This window comes from Heteronotia binoei, chromosome 5 (assembly GCF_032191835.1).
Source record: "Heteronotia binoei isolate CCM8104 ecotype False Entrance Well chromosome 5, APGP_CSIRO_Hbin_v1, whole genome shotgun sequence".
Taxonomy (NCBI): domain Eukaryota; kingdom Metazoa; phylum Chordata; class Lepidosauria; order Squamata; family Gekkonidae; genus Heteronotia; species Heteronotia binoei.
This window is the reverse complement of record NC_083227.1, coordinates 115,009,296-115,021,428: the sequence shown is the minus strand read 5'-3', so window position 1 is coordinate 115,021,428 and position 12,133 is coordinate 115,009,296. Positions and strand designations below refer to the sequence as shown.

Below are 12,133 nucleotides of genomic sequence, written 5' to 3'. Positions count from 1 at the left end.
GGCATGAGCAGGAATTTGAACCCGAGTCTCCCAGATCCTACTCAAGACCCTCTAACCACTACACCACACTGGCTTTGCTAGAGCTGTGTGGTGATAGGATACCAAATCAGAGAATCAGAGAATGAGACTTTAACTTCTGCTCCCCTCTCCCCACATAAATCTTGACTGTACCCATGTCAGTGGACTCACGGGGGGTGGGAGGCAGCAGAGTGGGTAGTGCTGTCCACTGAACATCACCGAGCATGCTGGGAGCTGCTGTGCACTACAACCTGGGATGTGCTGGCCAGTGTGAATGGGGAAGCCTTGTGTTGTTACTGTGGTCACCGTATAGGACAGAGGGACAGCTCCCTGATGCACCTGGAGGAAAGAGAAATGCACAGCAGAGTCAAAGCTGCATCTCCTTGCATTAGCACATCCAAGCTACCTGAAGTCCCTCTTCTAGCCTGAGTCCACAGCTAAGTGTGCCAGCTAGGGCATAAAACAAGCAGCATTACAAAAGGAAGTATCAAATTTCAGGATTGCAGAGATCTTCATCAACCAGGGATATAAGAAAGATCACAGCAATTCTATAATGCCCCCCTCTAGCATGCAAACAACTGGATGAGGATTCAAACTCTATAAAGACTACTGAAAGTTCAAGAATCTCAGAGGTCTGACCCTTTGGCCTCTTTCAAGAGACCTGCAGCAAGAAAATGCTAAGCTTCATCAATCTATACAGTACACAAGGATAATATCAACCTCACAGCTTTCCAGAGCTGGCTAAACCAAACGGTTCAGAGACACATTCTGTGATTAAAAGTTTTTCAGCCGAGAGCCACTATGAAAAAACTTCCTCTAAAAACTTTCATACCGGATTCATGTCTATAAATGTGCCAGTCAGCTGCAGTGCTGGTTCTTAGTAAGCTCTCAAGGCTCTGAAAATCTTTTCAATCTCTGAAACTGACACAACAACACTGGTGACATGTGTGGCTGAAGGAAGTGTTCTACTATGGCCATGAAAAGCTTTTAATCACATAAAGATATCTTCCAACCTTTGGGAAAGTATTCAGCTCAGTCAACACTGCAAAGTTTCAACACATTTTGTTTACTAAGGAATATGTGTTGCTGAATCTTTGCATCCAGATTGGATCTTGAGGAAACGTCTTGTGGAATGCAGCCTCTACAGTTCATGGACTGCCTTTCCACAGTCCTTATTGTTTGAACTCATTCTGAATCGTATTTCATCACTTACCTTTTTTAAATTTGTTCATGCACATAGAATTTGATGTTACACCCTTAGGAAGTCTCTTACTTTCAAGTTTCTATCTAGGTCCTCTGCTGCCTTCCTTGGAAAGCTGGTCTAGCATCTTTTGAACATCTGTCCTCAAGAAGGTCAACCTCACAAATAACTGGAGCAAGTGCACTGGAGCAAGTCCTTGCAATGGATGACACAGTAGCACATTATACCATCGGTCTAAAACAGGGGTGTCAAACATCTGGCCTGGGGGCCGAATCAGGCCCTCAGAGGGCTCCCATCAGGCCCCCGAGCAACTGGCTGTCATCTGCTTCCTTCTCCCTCTCTCTTGCTTCCTTCTACAGCAAACCCCCTATTTTCTCCATTGGCTGGGGCTCCTCCTTTGGGGAGGAAGGAGGGAGAGGCAGAGCTTGCTTCGCCAGGTTCTTTCAATTGCACATTGGAGCTACTAAGCCAAGCCTCTCTTCCTTCTATTGGCTGAGGCTCCTCACATTTCTGGTTGCTTGGGGAAAGAAAGAGCCAGAGCTTCCTTTGCCCAGTTTCTTGGATCCCATGGGAGAAATACAAAGAAAACACCTTTAAAACCAACAAGGGCTAATGTTTTAAGCATGTTTTAATTTTTTTTAAAAATTTTTAATTAAGATTGTCTGCCTCCTTTATAAAGTTTCTATCTCTACTGCCTAATTTTTTTTTTTACCATTTTAAAAGTTTTATTAGTTTCAAAGAATTGGGGATAGGGAGTAGAAAGGGATAGTAAATAAAGATTACAAATCAGTCTTAACGTGCATAAAAATACTTTCAAAAATACAAGTCTACATCTGCAATACTTTCTTAAAATACATAAATTGTCACATATTATTGTCTGTAAACTATGCATCAACATTTTGCTATTTTATATTATAATTTTTTTTGTTAAAATATCTATTGAAATTGACAATTCCAATAATGGCAATCTTGTAATACAGAATACAGGAAAGGAGATATAAGTTCACACCAGAGAATCTTAAGGGTCTTGAGTGTCTAGCCAGGCATAAAATTTCATCCAATATTTTCTTGCTTCTTCCTTAGATTTCCCCGCCAACAGCTGGGATAAAAAGTTCAGCTCTGCTGTTTCCAGAATTTTTCCCACCAAGTCCATTCTCATGGGGATTTCCTGAGATTTCCATCTCTGGGCCAAGAGAATCCTGGCTGCTGTGTTGAAATGTGCCAACAAATGTCTCATTTCTTTGGAAAAGTCCTCAGGAAATATATTCAATAAAAATAGTTCTGGTTTGAATTGAATCTGTGTCTTGATAATCTTCTGTAGTAATTCATGAGCCATTTTCCAATAGTCCTTCACCATCTCACATGTCCATCACATATGATAAAAAGAACCAACCTGTTTAGTACATTTCCAACATTTGTTAGATATATTAGTATAGATCTTACACAATTTCTGTGGAGTCAAGTAACATCTATAAAACATCTTATACAAGTTTTCTTTAAAAGTTACTGACCTAGTTAATTTAACATTGAACTTCCACAATCTCTCCCATTCTTCTAATGTAATGTTATGACAAATTTTTCGCCCATTGGATCATACAATCTTTTACAACTTCGTCTTGCATCTTCATCTGTAATAGATATGCATATAATTTAGAGATTAACTTTTCTTGGGGGCCTAGGAAAATTTTGTCAAATGGGTATTGTTCTGTGTTAAAGCCTGTCATCTTGTCTTTGACATACCTAGATTCAACTCGCATTCTCAACCACCAATTCATTTTAATATCCATGTTTTCCAACTCCTCTCTAGTTTTCAGCCGATTGTCTTTTCCCAACAGGTCATCATATCTATAATTCTGATTAGGTTTTAAAAAATTTGGATGAGTAAATGTTTCCACTGGAGAAACTCCTCTTGGAATTTTTGGTAAATTCTCGTTTTTAACCATGACCATGTCTGATACAAAGATTTCCGACACCAATGGTTCTTAAAATAGGAATGTCCTTCAAGTCTTTGATACCATAGATACGCATGCCAACCCATAGTGAGATCATGTCCCTCTAACAACAGTTGTCTCTTGTCATTCAATAATATCCAGTCTCTTAACCCACAAAAGCACAGAAGCTTTATAATACAATTGCCAGTCTGGGAAGCCCATACCTGCTCTCAATTTGGAGTCTTGCAATGCCTATAGTTTGATTCTAGGTTTTTTGCCTTGCCAAACATACTTGGAGACCATCTTATTCAATTCTTGAAAAAAACCACTATTTAAAAATATTGGGATAGTTTGATATAAAAATAATAACCTTGGGAGGCTATTCATCTTTATTGAGGCTATTCTATTGAGGCTATTCATCTTTATTGAAATTATTCTTCCCATTAAGGATAAGTTCAAATCATGCCATTTTTCCAAATATTTTTTAATTTCTTTAAGTAGTTTATCATAATTGTCCATTTTTAAACTGCTGCACTTATTTGAGATAAGTACACCTAGATATTTGATTCTTTTCTCATATAAAAACCCTGATTTTTGTTGAAGAGACTGAATTTGTTCCATCATCATATTCTTTGTCAAAAATTTTGTTTTGTGGTAATTGATCTTCAGTCCTGCCCAATAACCAAAATGAGTGATCTTGTTTATAAGACAGTCTATTGAGTCTATTGGTTGCTCTAATATAAAAAGTAGATCATCTGCAAAAGCTCTCAATTTGTATTGTTCACCTTTTATCACTGCTCCCTTGATACTTGTGTCTTCTCTTATCTGATTATTCAATATCTCTAGAGATAGAATAAAAAGTAGTGGTGACAGTGGACAGCCTTGCATTGTACCCTTTTCAATATTAATTGTTTCTGTTAATTTACCATTCATTGTCACCCTTGCTCTTTGAAAAAAGTATATTGCTTTTACTGCTCTCAAATTTTTTTTACCACATTCCACACCTTTCAGTTGCTGTAACATAAACTGCCAACGAACATTATCGAAGGCCTTCTCAGCATCTAAACAGATTAGTGCCAGTTGTTTCTCTGGATGAGTTTCATAATATTCCAAGATATTACAAACTGTTCTGACATTATCTTTCAAGTGTCTTCTAGGAAGGAATCTAGCCTGGTCTTGATGTATTGTAGACTGTAGAACTTTCTTCAAGTGTTCTGCCAATACTGCAGCAAAGATTTTATAATCTACTTTTAAAAGAGAGATTGGGCAATAATTTTTAATATCTTTCAAATCCACATCTTCTTTTGGGATTAAGGATATTGTAGCTTCTTGCCATGAAGCTGGTATTTGGCCTTCATATCTTGAATCTTTTCAAGGAGACGCTTAAATGGTAACAGTAAAGGCTTTGTAGAATTCCGCAGGCAGTCCATCTGGGCCTGGAGTTTTGCCATTCTTTTGAGATGCCATTACGTCTCCAAGTTCTCTTATTGTTATTGGTTTCATTTAAAAAATTTTGCTGCTCCTCTGTAAATTTGTTAAGATTATTTTGGTTAATGTAATCTTTTAAATCTCTTTTGTGAACTTGTTTATCTTCATGTAATTTTTTATAAAATTGTTCCACGATTTTTGACATATCTCTTGTTTTTGAGCTTTCTCTTTATTATTCTCATCTTTCAAGGTCGATATTATTCTTTTGGCATTCTCTTTTCTCATCCTATAAGCCAATCACCTTTCAGGCTTATTGGCATGCTCAAAAATTTTTTGACTGGCATATCTCAATTTTATCTCCATCTCCTCCATAAGTAACAAGTTCAATTGGTGTTGTATTTCTTTCACCTTATTTTGGAACTCAAGTCTTGTCAGTTGTTTTTTAAATTCTTTTCAGTTTCTCCAGCTTGTGACATTATTTTTTGAACGTTTTCAGTTCTTTCTTTCTTTTTCTTGACACTATATCTAATTGCAAGGCCCCTAAAGTATGCTTTAGCGGTATCTCAAACTACTTGCATCTTTACATCTTGTGTTATGTTCTGTTTGAAAAAGGATTCCATTCAACCTTAGATTCTTTGAGAAAGTCTTTATCTTTCAGAATTGAGGTATTTAACCTCCATGATCTTCTCATTTGTGTACCTTTGAACTTTATCATTACAGGGCTATGGTCTGAGATAACTCTTGTTTGAATTTCTGTCTCAACTAAATCTTTGACCAGATTTGTAGAAAGCCAGCACATATCAATTCTTGACCACATTTGGTGACTAGGAGAGTAATAGGTAAAGTCTTTAGAATTTGGGTATCTTGTTCTCCATACATCAACCAAATCCAATTCTTCTGCTAACTTCCAAAAACTAATAGGCAATTGAAGACTTTTACTTTTAGTCTGTTTATGTGGTTTTTTGTCCAGTTGTCTATCAGAAACTGCATTAAAATCTCCTATTAGTATTCCGCATATTCCAAATTTGATAGTTTAAGATGTAAATCTTGAAAAAATTTCTCTTGTTGATCATTTGGGGCATAAATATTTGCCAATAGGATTTTTTTGTTGTCCACTGTAATTTCTACTAATAAGGTTCTTCCATCTTCAGAGGCGTACTGCAACTGTGGTTTGAATTTATTCTTAATATATATTGCCACTCCCCTTTTCTTCTTATTCATATCTGTTGCTGTGAATAAGCTACCAAGTTTCTTATTTTTCAAAAGATGTTGGTCTTTAGTTAAAATACGAGTTTCTTGTAAACAAATTATATCCATTTCCAATTTTGTCGAATATCTAAAGGTCTTCCTCTTTTTAACGGGAGAATTGAGTCCATTCACAATAATAAAAATTATTGAAGCAATTTTGGATTTTTCGTATTATTATCTTTTTTAGTCTACTGTCTTGTTGGGTATCTCTGTGGTTCATTTGGATTCTCTTCACCAGAGCTTTCTTTTTCCTCTTCATTGTCCTTCTTTTCCTTCCCCTCTTTTTCCTTCACTCTGTCCAGAAAGTTCTGGGCTTTGAAAATGGAGTTTATCCTATACCTATTCTCCTGATAGGTAAAGAAAAGGCCTTCAGGCATTAACCATCTATAGGGTATTTCTCTTTCTCTCAGGAAGCCTGTTAGAGCTTGGTATCTCTCCTCTTTTGTCTCACCAGCCATGGTACCTCTCTTAAAATTTTCACCATATTTCCAGCTAACATCATAGGTTTGTCTCTTGCTTGCTTCAAAATGTCATCTCTGGTCCTCTTCTTGTAAGCTTCAAGTGGACTTCACTGGGTAGTTTATTCTGTCTTGTGACGCTTGATGGCACTTGTCTAACTTGATCAAACTCTTCTTCCACCCTTTGAGGAGTCACCTGTAGAATTTCAGCCAAGGCTTCACTTAATATTTTCTGCAAATCTTCAGTTTTTTCTTCTGGTATGTTTTGGAACCTCAGCATATAGGCAGCTCTGTCTATTTCCAACTGCAAGAGTCTGGAATCATGTATGTTCTGTTCTTTTCCCAGTTGTTCCACCTTTTGTGCATTATCTGTCCGCTGGCCATCTAATACTTTTAAGGCTTTACTGGTGTCTGCTGTCTGTTTGCTGTTCTCCAAAAGCTCTTGTTTGATCTCTGCCATCTGTTCTCCAATATTATCTACTTTACTAGTCAACTGTGCTATAGCAGTTAGTATATTTTGCATCTCTTTCATAGCTCCCTGCATGGTTGTAAACTTCCCTGGGCCAGAGGAGGAACTGGGTGAAAGAATTGGTGGTTTTCCTTCTCGATTTTTTTTTACTGTTTCTTTAAAACCAATCGCAGCTTTATTTTTCATTCTTATTAAAGTAAATTCACTCACAATCACCAGGTTTGTATGCTGCCTCTTCAGAGTTTGTTTTGGAACTTAGTATTCCTGTTTATAATAGTGTTGTTATTATGGAAAGATTTTAAAAAGGAAACAGCCTTCCAGTTTCTATCAACAATTTGCCCTACCCAAAGCAATAATAAAACTAGTAAAAAACAGAGGGTTTTTAGAACAACGCCCTTTGTACCACATAGCCAAAACAATTCAACTCACTAAAACAAAAACAATTCACTATAGCAAGTCTTTTACCAATGTTAATTCAATTGAAATCCAAGTTACTGCAGGATCATCTGACTGCTTCAAGGTATAAATTTGTAATCCAGGGCTGAATGCCCTATTTATAATCCACAGGTGAGATCCAAGATTAAAAATTAAACAAATAACCCAAGAAAAAAAATAAGAAACACAAGTTGGACCAGATACTCCCCAAAAGAAAAAAAAAATTGCAAAAGTAAGAAAGACTCCAAATTTGATGAATAGAAAGAGGAAAAGTAGAAAAATATTTCCAAAACCAAAAATATTCAAACCATATCCAAAGTATTCAAACCATGGGGAAAAAAATAAAGGCAAATTTAAAGGGTTATATCCATAGCATCCACCATCAGAAAATTATAATTCACTTTAGAAATTGGCACAGGTATTCTTTCTTCAACCAAGTGTCATGTTATGTTCTATAATCCAGTATACAATGCCCACTAGGATTCAAGAATCTGGTTGGAGCTCATATAAATTTGTTCAGAGCACTGCGACCTAAACTTCAGATTACATCTTAAGCCAACTGTCCTTCACATCCATATATGCTTGCAAACAACTTTCCCAAAATCAGATCTTTTTTCAGAAGGAAGTTTAAGACAAATCAATCAAGTTCAGCCATCAAGTCTCTTCTATGTTTAAGAATTAGTGTGATTCTTCTCATGCAGAGATTCTAAGGATCACCAAGATAGACAGAAACTTTTAGAAGCCTTGAAAGAGGAGAGTTTCCCCACCCTTCTCTATCTTTGCCTCTAATTAAATTCTGCTTCAGTCCCAGATCTCCGTTTTTTCTGCTTATCAGAAATCGTGCCTCAAAGAACAGCAAAAAGAAGAAAGTAAACTCATAGTCATAATAGTGAAGATGCAGCTTGTCAGCTAGAATGCAGAGTTGCTTGAATCAAAGTAGGGAATGGGAAAGTCCAGCAGTCGACCCTCGAGCCATTTAAAAATGGCGATCGGGACTGTGATGCTTGGAGCGAACTGGGATCGGGGGGCAGCCACCTCCGCTGTCACTCCCGCTCAACTGCTCGAGCTCCCTACCTTCTAGGACCCTTCCTGGGTCTAAGAGTCGAGTCACCCATCGACAGTCCGATGTAGAAGCGGCTCTGGACACACCGGTCCGAGCCGCTCCTACAGATGCGTCGCCGAAACTGGAAGTTCAGTAATCTGGTGCCTAATCTTAAATGGGAACACACAGAGCTCGGCCTGGCCCAACATGGCCTGGCCTTCCAAGGTCTCATTTATGTCAGATCTGGCCCTCATAACAAAGGAATTCGACACCCCTGATTTAAAAGGCTTCCAAAAATGACATTAGACTTTTGGCCTAGATATACTGCTAGGAAGAAGCGAAGTGCAGAGGGAGAGGGGAAAAGTGACATGCCCAGATATGTGCCTCATTGTGCAGACTTGCAATGGAGTACCACAAAAAGCTACTTGTGTTGAATCTTACAGCCAGAGGATACACAGGGTATAAAGATTAAACAGTCAATATCAGATATAATTCTAAAGTCCATGAGCTTGTGTTATTTTCCTAGACAGAAAATGGAACCTGTGATCGAGAGAAGACATTTAACAAGAAGGGTACAGTGGGCAGACCACCACCACAACCAGACCCCTCTCACTGGCCTGGATAAAAACTGCTCAAGGAAGACAGTCTCTAGCTGGGTTTAATTTTTAATCAATGCATCCTAGAACTCAGCCAAGTTAAACCAGCACAGACTAAAATCTGGGGCTCAGTAGTTACATGACACCAACTCCCTAGGGAACAATGTGGATGAGCAAAGGGACAAAAACAGTATTAGTAGGGGTCATCTCTGGTAGGGAGGACCAAGGCACTATATAGCGCACACGCAAGATTTTACAACATCCTGTCTCACAAAATTGTAAGAACTCTCTCCCAGGATGTGCAGGAGAGGTGTCTGAGGGGAACAATGTTACACAGATGTCCCCAAGTGCCACACAAGGACAAGTAAATACAGCAGCAGTGAGCTTACTGGACATTCCACCAGGCTGGACTCTCCACCAGGCTACAGTACAGATAGATGAAGGCCCACCAAGTAGGAAATCACTTCTTTGACTGCTGGATCTGAAGATACTTTCCCTTCAGAAGCCCTGTGGTGACTGTGTGGATGGTGCTATCAGGACAAGGCTCTCACAGTTTTGAGGCTTGCCCTGGAGTATGAGCTGATCAAAAAGGACTGTGGCAAGTGTTCATGTATTCTCTGCTATGAAACTTGTAGGTCTGCATCTAGAGAAATCTGTACTTTTGCTTTATGAAATGCCAATGGAGGAGAAAAATGTAATGTATGGGTCTTCTTTACCAAATGACATCAACCTGTAGGCATTCTAGCAGTCATAGGATTTCTGTCCTGCATGATTTCCACGCCTCCTCCAACTGTGCTTTCTTTCTCTTTCTCTCTCTTTCTCTTATTGTTTTCAAATCACTCCAAAACAATTTCAAGAATGGCAACACTTCCAATATTACAAACTAGCCAAATATATGTATGTTATATAGTTACATGGCTATATATGCTGGAATGTGAGATGGACATTAACGGGCCCTTTCTCCTGATGCTGGATCCACAGGACCTTTATCACAGCTCTTTACTTTGTCTGACAGGGAACGGCAGCTGTTGGGAGGAAGCATGGTTTATCCCATTCAGCTCTGATCAGAAGCCTTGGAAAGAATTTAGTGTTTTCCATATGGACCCCCGCTCAAGGCACATGACTAGAAAAGACACTGACAAAATTCTTCCTGTCTCCTGCACAGCTTCCTTTGGAAGGTCATAAAATCAAGGCACATAGCTCCACAGAGGAAAACCAACAGCTGTTGGTACAGTAGGGAGAAAGCAGTGAGGAACTTCTAATTACCGCAAATCTAAGGGCCAAATAATAACATACAACATAAATATTACCCAATATACTAAACAAAATACATGTTTTTATTACATATTAGATAAAAACAGATACGAGCCCAATAATAGTAAAATCTCAGTGATAGTGTGTCACTTGCAATTGGATCCATCTTTCATGTAGAATATACTTTTCTTGGACCAAGAGAAAAAGGCACATAATTGAAGACACAAGTATATGATCAGGGCAGAAAGTATTTGAAAATGAGGCATCTGTATTTTATCCCTGCCTGGAGCCACTGAGATTTCTTATAAAATAATTTTTAACTGGTCCTATTTTCAGTATTCATTGCACTACCCAGCACTAATGTGCAATATATATATATGCTTGGCCACTGAGGAAGGCCAAACTGGCCAAAACACATATGATCTTGGTCACACATGTTTTCTGCCTGATTTTATCCTTCTTTTGAGGCTACTATTGGGCATATATGTTTTATATAATTTGTAATAAATACTTGTATTTTGGTATATTTCATAGTATTTATGTTGTATGTTTTCAATTGTTATCAAACCACTGACTCATCTAACCAAACACCACTTACCCTGATTAACAGTGTCCATTCTCACAGAAATCATTCCCAATTCTGCTACCCAAGAATCTCAGTCTTTTAAATGTGAGATACCTGGTATTAGCTTGGTATTCAGCTTGCTCTATTTGTGAATTATGACCCTTCTATGACCTGCAAGCAGCAAACTCAGGAGTATCTGTTTCTGGCAGTTTGGGGGAGAAGGGAAAGAGTGTCCCATCTAGTCCTCTTACCACTTGTTGCTATCTGCTTCACTTGGTCACTGAGAAGAAACAAAGCTGAAGACAGTGTGAGTAATGGAAGGATCCTGAGAAGCCTAAACTGTGCCACTGAGTGCACCTGGAGACGCCTGTATGCTAACTCAGCTCAGCTAGCAGCCAGCCTCTTTCTGGTGGCCTTCCTAACATAGCCCCCTCCTGTCAAGGATGGCACTTCGGTAGCTGGTAGAACCTTATGTGAGATCTCTTGCAAGTGGTGGTTGTGGAGGTCTGGGGTAGGGAACTTGACCTTGGCTGTCTTCCAGCATGTGTGTTGGATCAAGGTCGTACAGAGATGGGAAGATATGGTGATGGGAAGAGTGATGTCAGAAAACATGCAGGGAGATATAATGCTCGCTGCATCTCTAATCTCCATCCCATACCTCAAAATGTGGGTGAAGAACTCTCTGTTAAGTAGCTGCACTCTGACCTGGGTGCTGTGCAATGCCAGATCTGTGAAAAGACTGCAACAATATCTGACCTGTTGTGTGAGGAACAGGTTGACCCAGTTTACTTGCTTGCAACCTGGCTGAATGACTATGATGTGGTCACTGACACAGCTCACAGTGGTTGGATATAAAGTCCTGGGGTAGCATTTCTTTTCTGTGAACATTTCTCCATCATTAGGTACCTGGTACAGATAAAGGCTGGCTTTGACTGCATTTACCTTGTGTTGGACACCAAGGACAGATTAAAGATCCTGCTGGTGTACCATCCACCTAGCTTCCCAGCAGGATCTCTGGCTGAGCTAATGGAGGTGGCTTCAGACTTGGTGTTGAAAACCCCAAGGATGATTGTCCTTGGAGATTTACATGCCAAAGCTGCACTGATGGGTCAGGCTCAGAACTTCATGCCACAACAGCTATGGGGATGTCTTAGATTGTAATGAGCCCAATGCAGGACAAACGACATGCACTGGACCTTCTTTTCTGCACCAAGTGGCTTGCAGTGATTTGATTAGGGGGCTTGACTTTCAGCTCTTGCTGTGGTCAGATCACCATTTTCTGAAGGCACAGTTGAGCTTGTTGCCTCCTCCCTGCAGGGGTGGTGGATTGATTCAGGTGGTCCACCCTCAGAGACCAGCAGATCCTGTTGGTTTCCCAGAAGTGATTTTGAGCCTCCCCAGTCACTATGTTGAAGCCCTTGTGGGTGTGGAGGTCCTTGCAGCTGCATGGAATGACAAGCTGACTGGGGCCATAAACAGAGTTGTTCT

At 39.3% G+C, this 12,133-nt stretch overlaps 1 protein-coding gene across 6 annotated transcripts in view; it reads right to left on the bottom strand.

Moving 5' to 3' along the window:
- RNF44 (ring finger protein 44) overlaps positions 1-12,133 on the bottom strand; it is a 93,232-nt gene that overhangs the window by 17,567 nt on the left and 63,532 nt on the right. For 5 of the 6 annotated variants that reach the window (XM_060240193.1, XM_060240194.1, XM_060240197.1 and 2 more), the window contains one exon: positions 190-357. The exons of the other annotated variant lie outside the window; for it this stretch is intronic. In XM_060240193.1, coding sequence (XP_060096176.1) covers positions 190-357 — 168 coding nt within the window. The remainder of the gene's footprint in view (positions 1-189; positions 358-12,133) is intronic. 6 annotated transcript variants of the gene reach the window in all.